The sequence below is a fragment of the Danio rerio genome, chromosome 1 (assembly GCF_052040795.2).
Source record: "Danio rerio strain M-AB ecotype USA chromosome 1, GRCz13ab, whole genome shotgun sequence".
NCBI lineage: Eukaryota > Metazoa > Chordata > Actinopteri > Cypriniformes > Danionidae > Danio > Danio rerio.
This window is the reverse complement of record NC_141021.1, coordinates 37,495,836-37,521,720: the sequence shown is the minus strand read 5'-3', so window position 1 is coordinate 37,521,720 and position 25,885 is coordinate 37,495,836. Positions and strand designations below refer to the sequence as shown.

The 25,885-nt window shown below is 37.2% G+C and overlaps 2 protein-coding genes across 9 annotated transcripts in view; both read right to left on the bottom strand.

Annotated features, from left to right (window-relative positions):
* LOC147846911 (uncharacterized) overlaps positions 1 to 25,885 on the bottom strand; it is a 405,197-nt gene that overhangs the window by 176,242 nt on the left and 203,070 nt on the right. The gene's annotated exons all lie outside the window — the stretch shown is intronic.
* The window catches only part of sc:d189, a 38,257-nt gene that overhangs the window by 10,791 nt on the left and 1,581 nt on the right, over positions 1 to 25,885 (bottom strand). The window contains 7 exon segments of one of the 8 annotated variants that reach the window (NM_001442683.1): positions 2,049 to 2,154; positions 9,833 to 10,114; positions 18,172 to 18,501; positions 21,782 to 22,114; positions 23,264 to 23,342; positions 24,988 to 25,063; positions 25,320 to 25,383. In NM_001442683.1, the coding sequence (NP_001429612.1) occupies positions 2,066 to 2,154; positions 9,833 to 10,114; positions 18,172 to 18,501; positions 21,782 to 22,082 (1,002 nt within the window). In that variant the 5' untranslated portion in view covers positions 22,083 to 22,114; positions 23,264 to 23,342; positions 24,988 to 25,063; positions 25,320 to 25,383 and the 3' untranslated portion in view covers positions 2,049 to 2,065. 8 annotated transcript variants of the gene reach the window in all.

The window sequence follows — 25,885 nt, the reverse complement described above, 5'->3', positions numbered from 1 at the left end:
CACACACACACACACACACACACACACACACACACACACACACACACACACAACCGGTTCCTGATCATGACTGATTGCATACACACAGCTGGAGAATCAATACAAACTGACTACATAGACTTTAATAACAGTTCAAACTCACACATTGTGGCTGAGTCTTGTTGAACTGTTAGTGAACATTACGATGCATTTGCCTTGCTTTGCCTTCCATGTTTTTTAACTTTGCTTTGTTTGTTTTTTTTTTTGTTTGTTCCTGTCTGCTGCATGCCTTTTTGACGATCTGCCTGTTTATTTGACTACGACTCTGTTTCATCTGTTTGCTCCTGTGTTGACAATTGCTTGCCTGAGTTGTTTCAGTAATGCTTAATTAAATCTTTCTTGTTGATTTAGATAGTATATTTAGGTTAGTGTGTGTGTGTGTGTGTGTGTGTGTGTGTGTGTGTGTGTGTGTGTGTGATAGAGAGTTTGTGTATCTTTTCTCCCTAGGGCTTTTCCTGTGAACATAGCGGTCTTGGCTAAAAATTAAAACAAATATAGCGAGCTTTCCCCCTTTCTACCCTCTTAGTGACCTTCACATTTTAAAATAGGAACTTGCAAAAGAATGAAGCAGGAAGGAGGACTTGGATAATAATGACATATTGTGTGAAGTTAGAGGTCAGTGAGTCATTTTGGCATCTCTGCTGCTCTCTCTCCGGATATACATTTCAACAGTAGCTCCTGTTTTTAATGTCTTTCTTGTAAAGGGTTTTGACGGACTTACTTACAATCATGCAAATTTTAGTATGACAGAAAAATAAAATGTATACATCTAAATCTGATTGACATAAGTCTAAGATATAAATGGATTGCCATGCAGCAAACAAACAAAAGTGTGATACAACTTTAAATTGAATTCCCTTCCTTCATGTGTTGCTGGTTTAATTCTATTTTTTCTGAGCAAACAATACTGACTATAACACACTGCCTGACAAAAGTCGTTGATCCCAGTGGAAAGAGCAACAAATCATAACTTGCCTCTAGTTATTCATTTGGAAAATAGGCAGAAGGTATGTTTTCGATGAATCATCTGTTGAACTGCATCCCAATCATCACAAATACTGCAGAAAACCTATTGAAACCCACATGGACCCAAGATTCTCACAAAAATCTGTCAAGTTTGGTGAAGGAAAAATCATGGTTTGTGGTTACATTCAGTATGGGACGTGCAAGAGTTTTGCAGAGTGGATGACAACATCAACAGCCTGAGGTATCTGGACATTTGTGCTGCCTATTACAATTACATTACAACCACAGAAGAGGGCAAATTCTTCAGCAGGATAGCGCTCCTTCTCATACTTCAGCCTCCACATCAAAGTTCCTGAAAGCAAAAAAGTTCAAGGTGCTACAGGATTTGCCAGCCCAGTCACCAGACAGGAACATTATTAAGCATGTCTGGGGTAAGATGAAAGTCTGGGAGTCCTGCAAGAACACTTTTTTGCCAGTTCAGATGACTTTATTAATAATTTATTTGAGTCATTGCAGATATGTATGGATGCAGTTGTCCAAGCTCATGGGAGTCAGACACAATATTAATTCTTTTCACTGGACCATGACTTTATATTTTATACAGTACATTATTTTTGGTAAGTGACAAGACTTTTGTCTAAGCAAAAAATCAAGCCATGATCATATTTTATTTGGATAAAATAAGCCTAATAGAGGCCTTTGCCTTTCATATAAGCCACTTCTGATACCAAATGATCAACTAGAATTCAAGTTATTATTTGTTGTTCCTAAAACTTTTGTCAGTTAGTATAAATACAGGTACAACATTTTTTACCATGCACATAACATTTTTATCAAGATTCTCCAAGATGATGGAACATTATTTCATCCATATTTTTATTTCTCGAAAAAAAAAACTTTTGTAAATATCAATTTTGAAAACCTTGCTACTTTTAAATTAGATTTTACCAATCAACAGCTTTTTTTAATATGCATGTGATCATAACATTTCCACTACCCATATTTGCTCCAACAGAGGTAAGTGTAAAAAATGTGATACTGACCAAATCAGCAGGTGAATTTAACACTTCTTTAGGCAGACACACAGACATAGGATCAGCACAAGGGCCACGCAGCTGGCTGAAATAAGAATGACATGGCCATTCCTAGCTGAAAAAACAAGTGGAAATTTCAACATCACCAAATGAATCAAATGTATACAACAGAATAAAATATTTATATAGGATTACAAGAAAAACAGCATTAATGGGTTAGCTCACTCAAAAATGAAAAAATATGTTATTAATTAACCTCATATCATTCCAATCTTCTAAAACCTTCATTCATCTTCAGAACACAATTATATATTTAGATTAAATCTGCGAGCGCCCTCATCAGACACTTGTTTAAAATCAAAACAGACCTACAGAAGTTCATGGGTTATCACCTAATGAGAATACCTTTGTGCACACTTTCAACAATAATAATAATGATAATTATAATAACTCAACTCAACAGTTTCTTCTCATGTTTTGCGATTGATTGTGTTAATGATGTACTGTATAGCTTGGATTAAAACAGGTTTCTGCTGAGAAAGTAGGGTTCTGGTATCTGGGGTACATGTCACTGAATTAAGTTGTTATTTTTATTACATGTGCACATAAAAGTATTCTTGTAGCTTGAAATTTCATTGATTTAACCACTGAAGGCATATGGTCTGTTTTGACCAGTTTGACTGGATATGTCAAGAACCTTGCTCAGATTTCAATGGAAAGAATATCTTAAATCTGCTTAGAAGATGAAAGAATGTGTGTCAAGGATTTGGAACAACATTAGAAAGAGTAATTAATAACAATTAAAATGTTTGGGTGAACAAAATTTTGTAAATGCAATGAATCTATGACAGCAAAAAATGGATAAAGCGAACTTTAAAGGTGACACTTCATGCCCATTTTCGTTTAGGAATGAATTCAAAATATATTTTAACATTTCAAAATCATTAGCTTGACAAATTTGCCTCATTTGTGTGTTAGCAAAAATAAATGTGCCTCTTAAATTTACACCCAAAATAGCAGTTTGCTTTTCAAGTAAGCAGAGCTGTTACATGCTATTCTGACAGAAACAATAAATAGTTTCAGAAATAACCAAGTAAAACAATTAACCAGGTAAACAAAAAGCAACTTAAAATCACGGTAAAAGCGATACACATCTATCTTCTTGTTTGCTTAAAAAAACACTATTGGTTGGGTTTAGAGCAGGGTGTGGGTCAATCGATATGTCCCTGTACAGTATTTGAGAGATTTACTGAATTATACACAAAGGCCTCTAGTGGATGTACAGTGCTCAGCATAACTAAGTACACCCCATTTTAAAATTGAATATTTATATCCATTTCTCAGTGGATATAGGCAATATATTTTATTGCATTTAAACAAAACTGATTTATTATACAGATATATTTAATAAAATAATATTTCAGTCACCAAACAGATTTAGAAATTGAATGATGATACAATCAAAATAATACAAGCAAAATATTGCAAAACAAAATTACAAACTACAAAATTTCAACTACATTTTTTGATATTTTCTTTTCTTGATTTTTTCTATTTTTAAATTTTGCATTTAATATATATATTTTTTTTATAAATTTGGGTGTACTAGTTTTTAGACAGCTATCCTAAACTATTTTGTTAGATAATCTCTAGATTTGGCTTCAGTACTGACTGATCTAATGTATATGAACAAATATAATATAGTATAGCTTCCTACTAAAAGTATGGATTTAAAAAAGATAGATTTGTGAGGGGTGTACTTATGTATGCCGAGCACTGTTAGTGAAGGATATATGCAAATGGCACTTATAAGAAAATGTCGCTTAAAATAGCATTTGAGATCCTCAAAAATGAACACAACTGCGTCCTAGTGGATTTGTAAATGGTTTGCAAAAATGTAGCTCAGGCTAAGGCTGGACGATATGGCAAAAACACATTCTCGATAATTATTTTCTATATTGAACGATAACTATATAAATTTAATATATGTTCCCCATATAGGGAACTTCAACACTGCGTCTAACCAGAACGCTAGGGGAAAACCTCTTTTATACGCGTCTTGAATCACATGTGAAATCAATCTAATGTAATTAAGCAGGTGTCGTCAGACCAGACAGTATAAAAGCCTGTACTGAGCATTCAGTATCAACTTCTTTGCTTTCAAGAAGCACGCATGTGAAAATACACCCTCTTTCTGTGAACTTTCATTTCTTAATTGCATACACAAAATACAAAAAAAACTGACAACTTACTTTTTTATTTTGATATGGCAGAGAAAAACTTTCTCTTTCTGGATCCGTGAGATCTAATCCTCCTTCGGGAGCTACATGATGCGGTTTCTAAATCATGGAAAAATCTGTATTTAGCATGGTTAATGACACCAAAAACAGCTATTTATTCAGCAGTTCGTGGGCTAGGGGAAAAGGCATGTACAGTAATGCCCATAATAGAAGAGGACTTAGCGCAAGGGTCCCTACTTTGTCGTCGAGATCATTAAGTGTAACATCGGGTCTAGTCGGCAAAGCATATATGACGGCTGGTCCGTCTGTTGTATGCCTGCACAACTTGTCAGTGCTGCAGGCATATCAGGCTGACCTAATTAAAGAGCGCCTAGATGGTTGGGCAGCGACACCCGAACAGCTTCGAGAAGCTCTTCGGGCGTCAGATCTAGCTCTAAGAGCTACTAAAGAGGCAGCCTCTAGTTTGGGGCAATCTATGGCTACCCTGGTGGCTACTGAGCGGCACCTCTGGCTGACAAAAGCAGAAGTGTCAGAAACCGAGCTATTTTTATGGACGCTCCAATATCAAGCTCAGGGCTCTTCGGTGACGCCGTCGATCGCGTCGCCGAATCCTTCAACAGAGTTAAAAAATGCTCTAGCTCCCTTGGGGACTTTCTCCCCCCAAAATCAAAAAGTCAGGGGGCTGTTAACAGTGAAACATGGCTACAAAATACAGTTTTGTGCACGCCCACCTCACTTCAACGGTATTACACCCACCATAGTGAAGCCAGAACAGGCTCTGGTTATGGAACAGGAAGTACTGGCCCTATTAAAAAAAGGCGCAATAGAGCGTGTTCTCCCCCTCGACAGAGAGTCAGGGTTTTACAGCCGGTATTTTATAGTTTCCAAAAAGGATGGGGGATTGCGTCCCATATTAGATCTGAGAAATCTAAATCGGTCTGTCGGGGCCCTCAGGTTCAGGATGTTAACCATCAAAAACGTGGTGTCACAAATTCAGTCTGAGGATTGGTTCGTGACGATAGACCTGAAAGACGCATGCTTCCATATTTCCATCCTTCCCCAACACAGGAAATACCTGAGGTTCGCTTTCGGGGGCGAAGCGCTCCAGTATCGGGTACTTCCATTCGGCCTAGCTCTGTCACCTCGAACCTTCACCAAAATAGTCAAAGCGGCACTAGCTCCACTTCGTATGCAGGTATACGTATCCTAAACTACATAGACGATTGGCTAATTCTAGCCCAGACTCACGATATGGCAGTTCGACATCGAGATGTCGTTCTTACCCATATCAGAAGGTTGGGGAACACCGCAAAAAGTGTGCTTGTACCAGCCAGGACGACCATTTTTTTAGGTGTGCTATGGGACTCCATGACGATGCGAGCAGGTCTGTCAGCCGTACACAGAGTCAAACTAGGCCAGTTCATCACTGTGAAACACTTTCAGAGGTTGTTGGGTCTCATGACAGCAGCAGCCAGCGTGATTTCGTTCGGTCTGCTGTACATGAGACCCCTGCAGTGGTGGCTCAAATCCAGGGGGTTTTCCCTCAAGGGGAATCCTTTCCGCATGATCAAGGTCTCACGGCGCTGCCTTTGAGCCTTAAGTATGTGGAAAATGCCCTGGTTCCTGTCCCAGGGCCCAGTGTTGGGGGCTGTCTGTCATTGCGTCATGCTTATGACAGATGCTTCTCTAACGGGCTGGGGAGCAACCCTGAGGGGGCTTCCCGCAGCGGGACGATAGGGAGAACATCATCGTTACTGGCACATAAACTGCCTGGAGATGATGGCTGTGTTTCTGGCCTTAAAACACTTTCTCCCTGATCTAAGTGGCCATCATGTTCTAGTCCGCACGAACAACACATTGGTGGTCGCTTACATCAACCATCAGGGGGGTCTGAAGTCTCGAATGCTATGCAAACTAGCACATCGGATCCTCCTGTGGGCCCAGAACAAAATCCTGTCCATCAGGGCAATGTATGTCCCGGGCCATCTGAACATGGGAGCAGATCTCCTGTCGAGGCAGGGGGTGAGATCCGGGGAATGGAAACTTCACCCCGAGGTGGTGGAGACCATTTGGGAAAAATTAGGGAAAGCGCAGGTAGATCTGTTTGCTTCCCAAGAGACCACGCATTGCGCACTGTGGTTTTCTCTCTCGCATCCAGCCCCTCTGGGACTGGTTGCCATGGTTCAGACATGGTCGAGGCTATGTCTGTATGCTTTTCCCCCGGTCGCTCTGCTCCCATGAGTCCTGGAGAGGGTCCGTCAAGACTGAGTACAGTTACTGCTGGTAGCCCCGTTTTGGCCTACCAGGATTTGGTTTTCAGACCTCATAGCCCTGCTGGCGGGTCTCCCATGGGAGATCCCCATCAGGAGGGACATTCTGTCCCAGGCGGGAGGAATGATACTTCATCCCCTACCCGACCTGTGGAAACTGTTTCCATTCTAAGCTCCAGGGCTCCCTCCACAAGGAAGCTTTATGCCCTAAAATGGTCTCTCTTTTCAGCTTGGTGCAGAGAACACCAGCTGAATCCAGTCAGCTGTCAGGTAGCCTCAGTGCTGGAATTTCTCCAAGATCGCCTGTCTGCTGGGTTAGCTGCATCCACTCTGAGAGTGTACATGTCAGCTATAGCGGCCTACCGTTCTCCCCTAGATGATGAGTCACTAGGACAGGATCCGCTAATTCGTCGCTTCCTTCGTGGAGCCATAAGGCTAAGGCCTGTCAGCACACACAGGGTACCGACATGGGATTTAACATTGGTGCTCAAGGGCATCTCTGTTCACCCATTTGAGCCACTGCAGGAGGCGTCAGATAAGTTTCTGACACTAAAAACAGCTTTCTTATTAGCTATTTCTTCCTTAAAAAGGGTTGGTGACCTCCAGGCTTTGTCGGTTGCACCTTCATTTCTGGAGTTTGCTCCAGGCATGTCCAAAGCCTTTCTTTATCCCAGACCGGGGTACGTGCCTAAGGTGTCCACTCATGTGGCGAGACCTGCTGTGCTACAGGCCTTTCACCCGCCCCCATTTCAGTCGTCGGACCAAGAGAAGTTAAACTTACTCTGCCCAGTTAGGGCTCTGAATACATATGTTAACCGGGTTATCAACTGGAGAAAGAGTGAAAAGTTACTGGTCTGCTTCTGACCCTCAAAAAGGGCGAGTCTGGCGAATAAGCAGACAATAAGTAATTGGATTAATTGGATAGTTGAGACTATCTCAATTACCTATCAGGCTGCTGGACGCCCCGCAATTAAATTTGTTAAGGCCCACTCCACAAGGGCTGTAGGGGCCTCCAAAGCTTCTATTTCGGGCTCATTCCTTTCTGACATTTTTTTGGCGGCAGGATGGTCGACTCCTCATACATTTGTGCGTCACTATCAACTCGATGTAGACCCCTCACCAGGGTCCTCTATTCTCACTGCGTAGTGTGCGTTCACAGTCAGCAGTGAGTCTGGCCTAGTGGGTATTGCATTCCCCTAGCGTTCTGGTTAGACGCAGTGTTGAAGTTCCCTAGATGGGGAACGTCTCGGGTTACGTATGTAACCATGGTTCCCCGAGAGGGAACGAGACACTGCGTATTCCGCCATACTCTCTTCTGCCTGTTACTTCTTTCAAGCAAATTTGAAGTTGATACTGAAATGTACTCAGTACAGGCTTTTATACTCTCTGGTCTGACGACACCTGCTTAATTACATTAGATTGATTTCACATGTGCTTCAAGACGCGTATAAAAGAGGTGTTCCCCTAGCGTTCTGTTTAGACGCAGTGTCTCGTTCCCTCTCAGGGAACCATGGTTACATACGTAGCCCGAGAAGTTGTTAATGTTTCCAGATTTGAAAGGGCACCTATGAAGAAGATCAACTTTGGTGAGCTGTTTGGACAGAACTGTCTGTATGTATAGTGTGTCATATTGGAATGATATAAACACAATGAATAAACACAAGGCCCAATCATAATTCTATTTTTGTACCCCTACCCCTCCCTTTGGCCTGTGAAAAATGATGTGAAAGAAAGAGAAGGGCCTCAAAATTTACCCCTAAGAAATGGGACAGCACTACAGCACCTGCATGAGTCATCATATGTCATCATGAGGTCTTGTTTCATATAAAATCGACGATCACGTTTGCTGCAGAAATTTCAGTTGGTTATTTTTATATATTTGTTTTTATCTATAGGAAATCACTGAAGGCATATTTTATGTAATTAAAACAATCTAATGCGGAAATAAGATAATAATTGTACTGTGCATTTACACAGTGACCATATTCATCTAAGTAAACGCACAAAAACAACATTAACATTATACCAGACACTGTAAAAAGGTCCTTCTCTGCCACTAGACTTTTCTGACAGGGTATTCGAGTGTCATCGAGTGACAGAATTGAAAGTATCTTGTGAGACTACTATACAGGAGTTATTATTAATGTTAGAGATTGCAGATAGCAAAATTTAGCAGTTTTTATTTTAGCGTTTTTTTTTTTAAGCATGACAGTTAAAATGACATTAAAATAGGACCCAAATCCCAGTGATTTTGAGGCCCACAGCAACATGATGTAGGACACGCATGTCCACAGAACAACTTTTTTTTTAAAATAAACTGGAATTAAAGTATTCTTTAGTATTCTAAATTTAAAACATTTTCAAACAGAGCATGCCAGTAATAAAGACAGTAAAGTCACTAATTCTTAACCGCTACAATCACCACTGCCACGTGATGTCAGTAAACTCTAATATATGTATTGTGTGTGTGTGTGTGTGTGTGTATGCGTGCGTGTAGGTGTGTGTGTGTGTGTGTGTGTGTGTGTGTGTACTTCAAATATGTGTGAGACTCGTCATTTCAGAAAGGCTTGAATAAACTCCAACACTAAAACATGAAATAAACTTGGTATTTTTTGTTTAATGAGCTGTATTTCAGTCTGTCTCTGGGCTGTTTTTTTTTACATAATGCATGATAAAATTTGATACGCACATGGGAAAGTTGGGTGGGGAGAAGCAGCTCATTTTCATTTAAAGCCACAGACTACAAAAACAACTACACTGTACTCAGACACCAAAAAAGGCAGATTCTGGAGGCTATATTAAATTATCTGATGGGTATATTGAGTTAAAACTTTACAGACACATTCTGGAGACACCAAAGAGCTATCTTAGATGCTATAAAAAGGGTAAAATAGGTGCCCTTTAAAAGAGTACCCCAACAATTACTGAAGCCACAAAAATTAGAGGGTGCATTAAATCGCATAACATTTTCGGCCGATAAATTTGGTGGTCAAAAATTTGATGGATGTCTAATATCAAAACACTTTTATATTTCCATTGTTGCACATTGCTGCTGTATGATCGTCTCTTAGATCAATCTAGAGTAAAAAAAAAAGACCAGAGCTTATCATTGCTATTGACAAATTATCATGATTAAATATAATATTGTTTATCAGCCCAGCCTCTGCTCAAAGCAGATATTTGAGTCTGGGTTGAGGAATCCGATCATAGTACTTAAACATCGAAAATGTCAGATTTTCATGACTTCACCTTCAAACATGAAATAAATTAAAATTTCACTTACATTTATTGAGCGACACATATATGGCTGTCTCAAGACCCTGATGATGAACTTCACATTTCACAAGCTCATCATCCAGCAGTTCACTCTGCAGTTGAATGGAGCTGACCACCATTGTGGTGCCGTCCCCTTGCTGGTAAAATGATATTACGGCAGGGCCCAAAGTTTGATTATGACCCTCCACGTTCCAAGAGATCTCGGCTGCAGGACGGGACATGGCTGAGCAGTTTGCCTCAATGATGCCCTGTGATACGGTCACGTAACTGGCCTCCGGGTTGGGGAGCACTATAAAAATTACATTCAGTTAATGAAAGGTTAGATCACCTTAAAACAAATATTTATTTAGGGAATTTATTCAAAAATCACAAGAAATGTTTTCATGTTTGAAACAAATGAAATCTGTTCACCTAAAATGCTCCAGTCTTCAAATCATTTATCAAGATGAACTGATCTTTCATGCACATTTAAACATTGATCAACAAGCATGAACAAAAGCTCATCCTGACATGAAAACAAACCTTTTTTTTTTGCATAAGCTAAAACATTTTGTGGAAGTTATAGTGCTTTATCAATCAATAATTCAAACAATAAATTGATAAAAATTCAGTTCTTCACATTCATTCATTCATTTTCTTTTCGGCTTAGTCCCTTTATTAACCCTGGGTCGCCACAGCAGAATGAACCTCCAATTTATCCAGCATGTTTTTTTTTTTTTTATGCAGCTCATGCCCTTCCAACCGCAACCCATCACTGGGAAACATCCACACTCATACACTATGAACAATTTAGCCTACCCAATTCACCTGTACTGCATGTCTTTGGACTGTGGGGGAAACTGGAGCACCCAAAGGAAACCCACGCGAACGCAGGAAAAACATGCAAACTCCGCACAGAAACGCCAACTGACCCAGTCGAGGCTCGAACCAGCGACCTTCTTGCTGTGAGGCGACAGCACTACCTACTGCACCACTGCGTTGCTAGTTCTTCACATGTGAAAGACATTTAAAGGGATAGTTCACCCAAATTGAAAAATCTGCCTTAATTACTCTACTCACCCTTCACTTGTTCAACACCAATTTGAGTTTCTGTCTTCTCTTGAGCACAAAATAAGATATTTTGAAAAATGTGAGTTGTTGACACCCATTGACTTCCATATTTATTTTTCCTACTATAGAAATAATTGGGTACATGCACAGCTATTGTTTTGCAGCCAATGATAAACGTCCGGTGAAAGCTTAATGTGGCTACTTTCAATTTCATGAGGTTACTTTTGCAGCATCGATGCTGTAATGTAGTTAAAATACATTCAGTTAAATAGACTTAAGCATTCATTTAGTTGTTCAAGCGTAAAATGAGATGAAAGACCATGTAATTGCTAATGCCATCAGGATCAGCAGACAACCACAGAAAGTCCACTGAAAATACTGGGATAAAATAAACTGTCATATTTAAAGAGATGGAAGTGGAAAACAGAATTTAATTCAGTGCTTCATGTCCGGTCTGAGACCAGCTTTTTTCTTGTATATCTATCAGGCAGTGAGGATCACTGATTTAATTTTTTTTTAAAGAAATCAGACCTTAAATGTGGCAATTTTTTAATGGAAAGACAGTTCAAGCACTAAGGCTTGCTGGCTGAAATTTAAAGTCTGTGCATATACCCCATTGAGTTTCAACAACCAGGATTCTTCAAAATATCTTCTTTTGTGTTCAACAGAAGAAAGAAAATCATGAAAGGTTTAAAACGTGTAAATTACACACGAGAGTAAACGATGAGGTCATTTTAATTTTAGACTAACTATTCTTTTAAAAATAATTCAAATGAGTGCTGTATTTACAATATTTATTGATCAAACAGTCATGAGAATTAAACGTATGACTTTACAGTGACAAAAAAAAAATTAAAGTAGCACATCTTTTCTTAAGAAAATCACTGTATTACAATGATTTCTAAAGAATCACATTGCAGCGAGGAACCTAGTAATGGATGCTGAAATGTTTACATAAAATGCGTTTTAACACATAAATAATTTATATCAAATAAAAGGCAACATTGATGTAGAAAAAAATCTTATAAGAACATTCTTAATGTTTCCAAACTTCTGACATATAGCCTAAAAAACTCAGTGTAAAATAAATTAATAAATCACTCATTTTCATTCAGCTAATTCTCTTCTTTATTTGTAGTCACTAAAACAGAATGAACCACCATGCAGACAATTTAAACACAATAAATACAGTTGAAGTCAGAATATTAGCCCCCCTGAATTATTAGCCCCCGTTTATTTTTTTCCCCAATTTCTGTTTAACAGAGAGATTTTTTCAACACATATTCTAAACATAATAGTTTTAATAACTTATCTCTAATAACTGATTTATTTTATCGTTGCCATAATGACAGTAAATAAAAATTCACTAGATATTTTTTCCAAGACACTTACATACAGTTTAAAGTAACGTTTAAAAACTTAACTAGGTTAATTAGGTTAACTAGGCAGGTTAGGGTAATTAGGCAAGTTATTGTATAATGATGGTTTGTTCTGTAGACAATAGAAACAAAATATAGCTTAAAAGAGCTAAACATTTTGACCTTAAATGGTTTTTAAAAAATAATAAAATTTATTCAAGCCAAAATAAATCAAACAAGACTTTCTCTAAATGAAAAAATATTTTCAGACATACTGTGAAAACTTCCTTGCTCTGTTAAACATAATTTGAGAAATAATTACAAAAGAAAAAAATTCGAATGGGGCTCTAAAAACTCTGACTTCAACTGTATATGTAGTAAAGAAAAAAAAAATTAAAGGCAAAATTAAAGCAAATACAAAATAAAAGCAAATGTGTGCATATTGTTTTAAGCTATTTTCCTTTTCACCTCCATATAGTTTTATGCATATGTCTAGAGAACTAAAACAGAGTGCAGGGACCCGTTTACCTCTGTAACACCTACTGATAACTTTTGTTCCATGTCAAAGTTGAATTACATTTAGCAGATGCATTTATTTCAAACACATATTTACCATTGTTCCACTCACACAAATAAGTATTGCTAATTATAATTACACAATCAATCTATTATAATTATACAATTGCTACTTTACAGTATACATTTTTGTCTTATATTCTGTAAAGATAGCTCATGTACAGTCTTTTGGGGATATCCATCATTTTTAGCAGGGATTCCTTACAACAGTCTGAAGTGAGTTTTGCATTTGTCCAGTACAAATGACTGCATTGGTCATGTCGCGCTTTTCGTTATTGTATTGTTAGTGATGGCTTGATTCAGAAGACAAAAGAGGGCACTTGTGTTGTTATGCTGATTGCAAGCCGTCAGACGTTGGTCATGTCTGCGGCAGACTCCATCAAAGGGAGACTCTGTGACATAAGTCAGATAAAAGAGAAACAGACAAACCATGACAAGACGAGGGCAGAGTGAGGCTCTGTCCACTTCTGTGGCTGTGTGAGGTTTTTGGTGACAACGGCCAGACTGTTTGGGGAATATCAACAGAGAGAAAGCAAACACAGTGGAGCTCTGTTCTGGAGGAACAGAGACACAGTAATGGCACTGGCCCTCGTCCCAATCTAACCCCTAAACTACAGTCACAGCCGAGCATTAAAAGCAGTGTCAGCTCTGACTGACTTGAAGCTTTCTTCTCTAGAAGAGTTTACCTCACAATGAAAAGGATGTTTTCAAGAGTGTGATAAATCTTGATGTCGGTATCACCACTGCAAATCAACTGCACGAGATAAAGAAAGTAACACCCTTTCTTTCCTGTCTAATGTACTAAGGTACAGCACAGGAAATTCTACGGAGCAAGTTATCTCTGTAGAAATGTAAGTATATACATAATTCTGTGAATCATAAAAAAAGTTTTTACAGCCCCTGTCTTAGCTCATTTTACCTGGCTTTCCATATTATCATAAAGTAAATATTTTCAAAGTTCATAAAAATATTAAAAAAAAAAAAAGCAGATTAGGTGTGTTTCCAACAAGGTATAGAGCGACTGACTGTAGTTGTGGTAACCTAGTAGCCAACAGTAAATAAAGCAAGCATAATGGAGAAAGCTGATTAGTCACATGATAAGTGTAATGTTCATTAAGTCAGACCAAAATCCCATGGATTTTCAAGCTGTTGGATTACAATGGTCTGCTAACACGCAACAAAAAAATTTATGTAAGAAACATTTTTTTTACTTCAGAGCTTTTCCAATCTGGAAATGGTGAAATCCGCATTGCCAACTTGTGTTCTTTTCAAAAAAAAAAAAAAAAAGACGCAGTTCCAGTTGGTGTTGATTGTCCTGTCTCTATGAATTTGGTAAGTGTGTGATCAATGTTCATTGTTTATGTTTTCTCCAGATGTCGAAGTTAGTATCGTCAGCAGTAATCTTTTAGTTTTTGAAAACATACTTTAGTCAAAATTATTTAGTTACTAAGTTTAATATCACTACAATATTCGGATAGCAAAGTTAGATTGTATCGTCAACCGTACTCTTTCAGTTTCTGAAGACTTCATTCATTCATTTTCTTGTCGGCTTAGTCTCTTTATTAATCTGGGGTCGCCACAGCGGAATGAACCACCAACTTATCCAGCAAGTTTTTACGCAGCCCATGCCCTTCCAGCCACAACCCATCTCTGGGAAACATCCACACACACATTCAAACACACACTCATACACTACAGACAATTTAGCCAAGCCAATTCAAATGTACCCCATGTCTTTGGACTGGGGGGAAACCGGAGCACCCGGAGGAAACCCATGCGAAGGCAGGGAGAACATGCAAACTCCACACAGAAACGCCAACTGAGCCAAGGTTCGAACCAGCGACCCAGCAACAGCACTACCTACTGCGCCACTGCCTCGCCTTTCTGAAGACTTTACTTAGTGAAATGAATAGTTTACAGTAATATTACTCCAATATTATACAGCATAATGCTGTGTGTGCAATAGCTTCAGGAACCGTTTGCTAAAATAGGTTTTTACCTGTGGTATGTCTTTACAGCAAACGTTTTCCTTACTACGAAAACGTTTAGATATAAAACCAACTTTACCCCAATACAGTTTAGGGGAAATAAAATTCCTGCACCCGCTGGCCTGTCAACAACTACGCTGGACAAAGTGCGAGCCTCCATTGAGTTTTCTAACCGGTGAATGACAGGTTCTAGTGTTTTAAGCTTTTCTATCATCATCAAATTGTCATTTATTCTGTGTGTGTTCTGTTCATGACTTGGTGTGGCTTTGGATGGCAGGGAAGGGAAGACATTTTTTAAAGGTCTTATGCTAACACACCTTTAAGGCAACGAAAAGACTAAAAACAATCATCCCTGTTTTTCAAAAACCAAATAATGCAAGTATCCCATGTATATTGACTTTTCCAAATGACACAGATTAGTTTTGATGAGGAATAACAAATCTTACAACAATTTGAATATATTTGATTATAGCAAGCACTGTAAAACAACTAAAATAATTTTAGCTGGATGTTGGAATTTATAATGCTCCACATACACTTATTTTTATATTTTGTAAATATGTTGCTGAAAAAAAAGTTGCTGCAATTTAATTTGTTGATTTTAACATCATTTTCACATAATTGCTTTTTTGTTTATAAATTGAGTTGAAATCATTTGCTCCCCCAGTAAAAAAAAAAAAAAAACATCTACATTTTCATTCATACTACCAATCAAATTCAGTCACAGTGATTCTCATTTTGAATCTTAAACGATGTTAATACTTTGATAAACAGCTAGTGTATAACTTCTGATGACCTGCAAACTTTTTGTATCATATTTTATTTATTCCTTTCAGACTCTTCTTTTTGAGGTTTAAAAGCTTCACTCTCTGTTTATAGTGTCAATATGGTAAATAAACTTCAGTGAAATTCCTCTTCTTTTTGCTGTTTTTTTTTTTTTTCTGGGCTCATGGATGTGTTTTATTTCCAATTCCACAACCAGTCTCTTTTTTAAGTTTGGCATTTTAATTATGACACTTTTTCTATGTTCATTAAGCTTTTTCTCCATAGGTAGCACTGGCTGCCACATAATAAAGGCTTTTCAATCTTTGTAGAGATATTTTTACACAACAATGAAGGCAAATTCAAAAACATGCTTGAACAATACACACTCAAGCATTTTTCCTTTTTCAGTCAGACTTTGTCTTTCCACTTCTTACAAATACACCCCCTCAAACATGCATTTAAAAAAAAAAAAACCTCTACATGACCCCTATGCAGACAAGGGGGCTGCGGAAAAAAAAAAAAAACCTAAACAGCCCTTGTGGAAAAAAATAAATGTTGATTTGCCACTTGAACACGTGTTCACACACAGCATTTCAGTATGTGCGTATGTGAAAAGACCTAAAACCACATACACGTGCGATCTGGTAAAAATCACAGGTGGTATTTATGTGCCTTTTATAGCTGTAGCAACCTAATTGTGAAGAGAGTTAAGTGTGAAACGTTGGTTGGTATTAAAAAAAAAAATAAATAAAAAAACTATCATTACAGATCTGCCATATTCAAACAATTATTCATCCATTTTTTTTTACAAAATTACAGATTGTAAATAAAAAAATCCTTAATAATAAGAAGAAATTTGTGCTCAATCCTATTTCTGGCAATCCATTTGCTTCCACATGCTATTAGAAACTTCGAGTTTAATTTAAACTCATAAGTATGGTTATGAGTTTGCTGTGTTAAATTATTTTTTAAATGAGGAATCTTCAATTTATTAACAACTTATTTCCTTACACTTTATTATCTCATGAGACTATGGAAGAGAATTAACGAATACACCTAAAGTGATACAAAAAATACAGTGTCATACATAACACATCATCCGCTCTACTGTATTCATTCCACATTCTATCTAAAAACACTTAGGGCCCTATCATACTCACGGCACAATAAGGCGCAAGACGTGTATGCTGTGACGTGTTGCTATTATCAGACCAGTGCAACCCTAATCTTTCTGTTTTCCGCCACATTGATTAAATAGCAAATCCATTTGTGACATTTTGTAGACTGTAAGCAGGTCTAAAGTCTAGCACAGACCCACAAGTTGCGCGCCTCTCTTACACATTGCTTAAAACATGCTGGATGTACAGCAATACTCAGATATATTTACACATGAAAAAGAAATAAATTATTAAAATATTACAAAAATTATTATTTTCTACACAAATATATATTTTCATCTTGGATGGCTTTTTTCATTTTTTTCATAACAATTTGCTTTTGTATAATGGTATTCTTATTATTATTATTAATATTAATATTATTTTTATTAGTAGTAGTAGTATTTATTATATGCATATTTCTATTTGTTTTATTAAAAACAAGCTTAGATTTGTCCACCTGTCAGATTTTTTACCATATGGAGCATAGGACGTGTGTTTGGATATAACTCTAAACACACTTCGCTATTCATGTTCATTTGTTTGTTTGCTGAAAAATAGTACTGAATTTATAAATACTTCTGAAACAAATTTTTGCACTTATAAAGTCCGCCATGTAAATAGCAAATGTGCCATGGCGCAATGCAACTGACTCTTAAAGAGAATGGGAGATGAGGCTCTGATTGGTAAATTCTCAAAACACACCCATAACTCATTTAAAGAATAATAAAAAATGTATCACTTTCTGGCTATTTGATATTAGACATGGATATATATATATATATATATATATATATATATATATATATATATATATATATTGCAATTGTGATTTTCGAAAGTAATACATAGCTTTGTAAACGTTTATTATTACCATTTGTTGAGCCTTCCCATACAGATTGATAGAGTGCTTGGACCTGGAAGCTGCTTCGAGTGATGTCACACTCAACAAGCGGAAAATCAAGGTTTTCAAGAGTTCACACTTAGATAACGCTCGACTGTGATAGCAGGTTTGCCATGCTGTACCGGGAGCGAATCCTGGGCTCGGAGATAGATGAATTATATATATATATATATATATATATATATATATATATATATATATAGGCAAGATATTTATAGTAGTTTTAGAATCATCTGATAGGCTAGCTAATGATTAGCAATAAAGATCAGCTGTAGTCGATCATGTCATGTGCTCCTCTCGAAATTAGTTTGTGAAACTTCACTTAGTTTCTATTAAGATTACACAGGTGTTTTAGGAGTTTCCCTAATTTATGCCAAACACTTTAGAGACCACTCTATATATCTTCCTATAAAACCAACTTTTTAAAAAAGGGTCACACTTGAACATTGCAGCAACTCTAGGCCTAGTCTGTTTCACAAGCTCACTGCACACGCAAAAAAGCCTCTTATTGATGTACAAACATAATGATACTTGAAGTTTTCACTTACCATAAACAGAAAGGCAAGCTGTAGTGCTCTTAATTCCATCTGGATATGTGTGATATTCGCAGGTGTAACAGCCCTCATCCTCTGTCTGAGCGTGGTGTATGGAGAGCCTGGTTTGGCCGAGTGATGGATTTAGAGATACCCGACCCTTGAAAGGGCTGGTAACGACAGGTTTGCTATACTTGACATAAGAGGCAACAATGGTAGTGTCCCCTTGCTCAGCTGTTTTCTTCCACAAAACCTGCCGGACCCGCATACTGAGGATGTAGTTGCACAAAAAGGTAACAGGCTTTCCACTCACAACTGTTTTATTGTCCATTTGCTCCACCATTGCTGAAAGGAATACAACAAGAAAAGTGAAGAGATCCAGTAGAAGAGAGTACATGCTTTTTGAAAATTAAGACCAGTTTACACCATGCTGACAGAGATTAAAACATTAAGACTATACATTTTAAGACTAAAACATGTCTGCAATTCTGCATCAATTATGAGGTTCTCAATGTTGATGTTGATTTTTTATTTTATTTATTTTTTTACAATTGACTGTATTTTGACTGTAATTGACACAGTATTTGTTTTTTTGCTACTAAACTCTCAGAAATAATGATATAACAACTGCCACTGGGGCATTACCTTTACAAAAGGCGTACATTTGTACATAAAAGGTATACTTTTGTACTTAAAAGGTCCACATTGACTACATTTACATTAATTTGAATAAAACAGTAATATGATTGAGGTGTTCACATAAGACGCTTTTTGAATGTTCCATTCATGATGCCATTTTACAAGTTATAGCAAATAATTCGATTAACGCCATTGCATCACCACGCTATCCACATTTCCTTTGAGTTTCATGTCATTTCTGGTGTTTAATTTTTAATTTGTCGACTTTAACTGCAGTTTGGCACCTTCACTTTCATTCAGGAACACTCATGTATGCCAGTGTGACAAATGAGATATTGTATGCCAGTATGAAGTGCTGGAAGATTGTTGTTTTAATGGAATTTGATACCACACACTGCATGGGAAAAAAAACCTCTGCATTTCACGATGCAGGTGTCTTGGGTCTTTCACTGACTTAAGACACCTGCTCACACTGTTATTTTTCAGCCACAATTTTGTCATCTGAGACATATTTGGGAAATCCTAAAAGATTTTAGAATTCCTAGACTAAAATCTTTGATCGTTGGTTTTACATGTTCACAGATTTATTGCTTGGTATGATTAGATTTTTCCTCCGACGAAGTTCGTTCAGTGTCAGATTTCAGACACTTTCCAGACGTCAAACTCCGGGATAGTTTTCTTCTGTGTTTGGAGCGTCTTAATTTTCGTTCAGTCTGAAATAATGACAGCTCAGATCTTACAGTGTGACACCAGAGATATGTCTGACATGCTACAATCATTCAGGATTATAAAAAATGAAAAAAATAAATAAATCGCACAGTGTGAGTCGGTCTTATGTAGATGCACAGAATAGTGTCAAACAGCCATGTGTGTATAAACTTTCCTGTCGAAATGCAGCGAAAATACTACAAGACAGTAATAGGTAGATTAAGGTGTTCACATGTCTGTGCTACACATCAATAATGTGACTGAAATCAGAATACTCCACATGTCTTAATTCAACTTCTGTTTAGTTCGATTATGACCTTAATCGGATTAAATTCATCAAAAATAGCTGTTCTTAATCAGAGTATTGTGTTAATCGAATTAAAATTGTACTATTTGTGTCCATGTAAACTAACTCTCTGATACCTTAAAGCAGTGGTTCACAATTCCGGACCTCAGGCTCTATTATGTATGTCTCTCTTATTTGACACACAAGAATCAGTTCATGGCAACGCAGTGGCGCAGTAGGTAGTGCTGTTGAAGGTCACTGGGTCGAGCTGAGTCAGTTTTTGTGTGGAGTTTGCATGTTCTCCCTGCGTTCGCGTGGGTTTCCTCCGGGTGCTCCGGTTTCCCCCACAGTCCTAAGACATGCGGTACAGGTGAATTGGGCAGGCTAAATTGTCCGTAGTGTAAGAGTGTGTGTGTGTGAATGAGTGTGTGTGGATATTTCCCAGAGATGGGTTGTGGCTGGAAGGGCATCCACTGCGTAAAAACATGCTGGATAAGTTGGTGGTTCATTCCACTGTGGTGACTCCAGATTAATAAAGGGACTAAGCCGAAAAGGGAATGAATGAAAGAATGAATGAATCAGTTCATGGATCTCTCTATTACCGAGCTGTTGATAGGAATCAACAGGTGTGCTAAGTAAGGAAGACATAAGCTGCGTCCCAAATGGCAAACTATACACTATGCACTCATGCACTATGCACTATGTACTTATGCATTTACACACTCAACAGGATAGTATATGTATGCAGTGTCGTCCCAAATGGAACACTTATGTTTTTTTACTAAGTGGAAATTCAAACCGTTTCCCTGATGACGTTTGACGGTTGCCAAATCAGTGACATAAAAGACAGAATTATCAAATAATACCTGTCGTGAGTACTACCACATTCACCATCGGGAGGCGCTATAATCACTCTCGTAGGGCAATTTTGCTTTCACCATCCAAAATAATAAAGTTATCAAACATTTGCGCCTGATAGATCCGCCGCTTCCGCTACGTGAGCAAACCTGCGGTCATTGAGTGCGTGAAGTGTCCATCATTACACACTTTATTTTAGCGGCTGAATGAGTGCATTATACGGGTAATTAAAGTGCACTTATTATTTTTAGAGTTTTCAGTGTGAACACACTACTAACACTATTTATGCTACAAAAAGGCGTAGAATAGTGCATAAGTATACGATTTGTGGCGCAGCTATACAAAACATTCAGGGTGGGAGAATTTGGGAGGGAGAATCGAGAACCACTGCTTAAAGGTACTTACAAGATACACATTTGTACTTTTTAGGTACTAATATGTACTAGTATGTACTTGTACTTGACAGTACAAATGTGGACTTTTAATGTACTAAAGTGTTCAGCTTTTAAAGAGACAGCTTTTGAATCTTTATTTCTGAGAGTATATGGAAGTCAATGGTTACAGATTCCCAATCTTTTTTCAAAATAACTTTTTTTCTGTTCAACAGAAAGAGAAAAACTAAATTTACTGTTTTTAAGGGGAGTAAATGGTGAGTAAATATACATTTTTGAGTAAACAATCTCTTTAAGATTGTTTAAATTGATATTTGAAATATGTAACAATATAATGATTTTTTGCAGTTTTGTCAGTTTAGGCCGGTTAACAAACTGAACTAATTACTAAACTAATAAAAGTTATCATCTGATGTGGACTCCTTTGATTTTCATAGAATAATTTGTGGTTGTTTTTTATAATGAAATAGACTGGCGATGTAGGTGGTTCTCATCACTTATTGTCTCATATTTATCACAATTCTAACACAATGCAAATTAAACCAATTCAAAAACAACCAACAACCATTCATAATGAAACCATCTTCAAGGTTATCATTGATACATTTTTTTAAATATTAGGACGAGCAATATATCCTATTAAATTAGCATTTTTGAATCATCAATGGAGGAAATAACCAGACCACAGAAACAAGCTGTGGATATTTTTAGAAAGAGTGAAAGTGATTATACCAAGCCTCACCCGTGAGTGAAAGACACGTTCTTCCTCTCTGCTGCCCAGAAGGGTAGACATCAAATAGACAGTGGTAGCAGCCCTCATTGGCTGGTGCAGCTTTTCTGATGGTGATAACACTGGTGTGAGCTTGTGGAGCTGCGGTTTGCTGTGAAAGCTCGACTCCATCTACTCTGGTGACGTGGTCGTACTTATCTGGCTGATAGTGTAGTATAGTTTTATTTGTCATGTCCAACCACAGCACCTGTTTTAAAACCTCCCCTTTCTCCATAGTAATGTTGCAGGCCAGCACGAAGGGAAGCCCAGCCATTGCCTGCAGATGTGATGGTGCAAGTACCTTACCTAGAATGTATTGACAAGATCAGTTGAAAGAGCACATAGTTTAGGGTGGATGCATTTTTTGTATCCTACCTATTAATTTTTTAACGTACATACTTAAGTAAGAGATAAATTACATTCTGGAGGTTGTTAATGTAGAATCAAACTTATATAAAACCATCAGGATGTACTTTATCCTGCTTTTTATACAGCTACTTGCCACAAAACGTAACAAGACACTAAGCATTGCTCTGAGCTAAATAGTTTATTAATTATTTATATAAATGCAAAGTTGACAAAAACAAAAAGGCTGAATGGAGCATATACTAAACTTTATACATATTATTTAGTAATAAGATGGCACCAAACGAAACAGTAGCAATACAGACAAGCATATAAATATGGATGTCAACATATTCACTGACAGTCAAGATGATTCAAAGTACCGGATAAGCCTGTGTTATTATTTCACAGGTTGTTATCTGGAAATAACATACCTTGGAATGTGGTGATTGACCAATCAGAGTAAAGTATTCCAGACATCCGTGTACATTATATAAACATTAAAACAAATCTGATTCGTGGTGCAACCAACCAGCAGAAACAAAATACATTTTTAAAATAAATAAATAAAAGAGTTTATTTACATTATAGATAGCTGCTGAAGAATCCAATGTCTATAAAATGTCAAGTGGTGCAAATTTATTAAAAAGTTCCCTGAAAAGTACATTATAATGCATTTGAGAAATTATGGTAAGGATATGTACATATGCGTGTGGTTGTGATTTCGCCAAAGATGCAATCCTTAAAGTAAAAACTTTGTTGATCCTGGAACAATAATTTTTGGTTAGAAAATGTAATCCATATCTAATCCCTACCTTTAAACCCAACCCTAACAAAAATCAGAAGGGAAAATAATAGCAGATTGTGCATAACACTTAACATGAACTGTAAACGTATCCCTTCATTTTGATTGGCTGGTTGGAATGTTGTTCCACGATTAACATAGATGTTTATCTAGAAACATGACACCTGGATGTAAGGGAGGCATGTTCTTACTTTCTTTTTATTGGTTACTTGACCTCATATTTGCCAATTTCATGACACATATGAATATACAAATTTGAATGCATATTTATTTAAAATGATATACAAATAGAATGACATATTGACCTTATTCTAAAATGCGGAAGTGCTCCTGTTTTCACGATTGTCATAGAACTTCCGATTCAGTCGCCTATGGGAAAAATGACTAGGAATAATAAACGGCAGAAAACGGTCAAACTACTTGCTCTACAAACAAATGTTTCCATGACTATACAGACCAAGTAGAATAATATAATAAGAAAATATCAAATTGCAACATCAAGCAGTGTAAAGAGCAGTTTTTTTAACGTCAAAAAATGAATGGAAGTGAATGAGACCGGAAGTCTCAAGCCAAAAAGAATCATATGGCAGCACCCACTCGTCGGCGGAGAATAAGGTGAATAAAACCATAGAAATGTAAACAAATACAAAAGATAAACTATTAGAAAAACTGATTTAGTTAAATCAGTTAACATTTTGTTAGATCAGTTAAAACAGATTTTAAAGGGGTGGTCCAGAGTGTATTTTTAAGGATTGGTTGTGTTTATAAGATGCAATATGTGTTTATGCTTCATTAAAAAAAATCACGTTTTTTTAATATATCTTACTTTATATACTGCTACTCAACTAACATGAGAACAACAATCATATTTCTTAGTTCCTCTGAAAGCCAGTCATCAAGAGGCTCTGATTGGTCAGCTAACATAATGTGCTGTGATTCGCGGAATTGGTCCATGTGACCAAAAGGCCTCATGTCCAGTCACTAGCATGCGCTGTGCCCTTGCTGTGTAAATACTGTCAGTCAGTGTAGCCATGTCAGTTTGAGCCTAAATCAGACAGAAAATGAAGAGGACACAGCTGAAGCCCATGCCTGCTCTCTAAAATGAAATCTCACAAGTGTATTTCACATATATTCGGCTTATAAGCATGTGTAAGTTATATGAAACATTCACATATCTTTTGTGAGTCCATTATTTGAGATGTAGAATGCAGGGAAAGAAGCTGCATAGAGAGAGACTGCACACGCTCCTGAAGATTGTGAGTGTTTTCAGGGGTTTGACTGATAAATATGAATTTGCAGCTAAATTGTTAACGGTGCCAAAACAGCATTTCCTGTTGTTTACATCATCGCTACAACATACCATTAACGCTAAACACTGTGCATGTGACATATCAATTTTAACAAATAAAAAGACTTACAGGTTGTGGCTCACAATCCATAGCTTTTTCTATTATGGTTGGAGCTGCTCCTTTTATGAGGAGTTTTTAGCCGAATCCAGCACTTAACTGGAACAGATTATGGAAGTTCTCCTTTGTCAAATGCTAGTTATAACTTTTTTTATAATTCTCTGGCACATAATTAAAATTAAATTGTAAGCACTTCTCTGTTTGTCGCGTGTCCAAATACAGAGACAGAACAAGCTCTGTGGAAATAGCAATGTTTAGATGGCATTTTAGCGCTCTCTGCATTACAGTGCCTTTGGCCACACCCCTTTGCTGTGCGTTGTGTATGCGCGTAACCTGAATCATTTGTGACCTCAATAACGCAGATGTATTTTTTTGTAGTCCCCAAACTTCGCTTCCTGTAGGCTTTGCTAAGCTAACTCTGCAAAAGCTAATGTCCTTCTTTGCATTTAACTTTGAGCATATTACATTCAGAGATGTTGTTTATGCTCACACAGCTACATTACACACCAACTAAAGTTTAAAATATGATATCGTAGTGGACCACCCCTTTAAAATGTCTTCTATTGCTTTTGTTCTGGACTGTGCTCAGAATGGAACATAATAAATAATGTGAAAAAATGCACCTTGTATTCTGGAAAGCAACATCAGTGTCATCCAGGCTTTCAGGGCAATTGCTGACACATATCCAGACATCTTGACCTGTTAGAAGATTGTCTTTATTCTGGTAAATGAAGTATGGGTCAAACAAACATTATAGTTTAACTATTAAGGAACCAAAGAAAAACTGTGTGAGTCATGTGCATTACAGCAAACTCTACATAAACAAGTTTCACAATGGCTAAGTTAATTACAATGGATAACCAAGATGAGCATTGCAACATTCTGTCATAGTATCTAAATGTAATAAATCTAAAAAGGTATCAGCATTAACAAACTAGGAAAATATGTTACTTACAGCAACAGGATCAGAAAGAAAAGATAGTTCTCACAACTTTAGTTCAGGTCCTCAACAGCCATTGCTTAGAGTAATAGAAAAAAAAAGAATAGAAGAATGTTAATATCAAACAAATAGAAAGTTTTGGTTCTGACAATTTTCATTTTTGGGTAAACTATCGCTTTAAGGACAGACAAAAATCAAGCTCAAACCACGCTTAAAAATCTAGTCTGTTTTGGAATTTTTGAGGATTGGGCACATACTATTTATGGCATTTTGAGAGGTTGGAGTACACATCAGCAATTTTTGGATTCTTTAGAATACTATTTGCTAGGTTTATTTATATCATGAAAAGCAAACTGATCTCCAACCATCTGCATCCTGTCAACATTTATTACCTTTCTGGTGTTTTAACAACAGTTTGGGTGCTACCAAACTCCCACTGTGTTGTCTAGACTAACATTAACTTGTGAAAACAGCTTCCCTTTGCCCTTTATACAAACTATATGATTAAAAGCACTTGTGGCAAAACATTGCCAGTAAATCCACAGAAAGAGTGGTTCTAGCAGATGACTTTTGGGGCCACA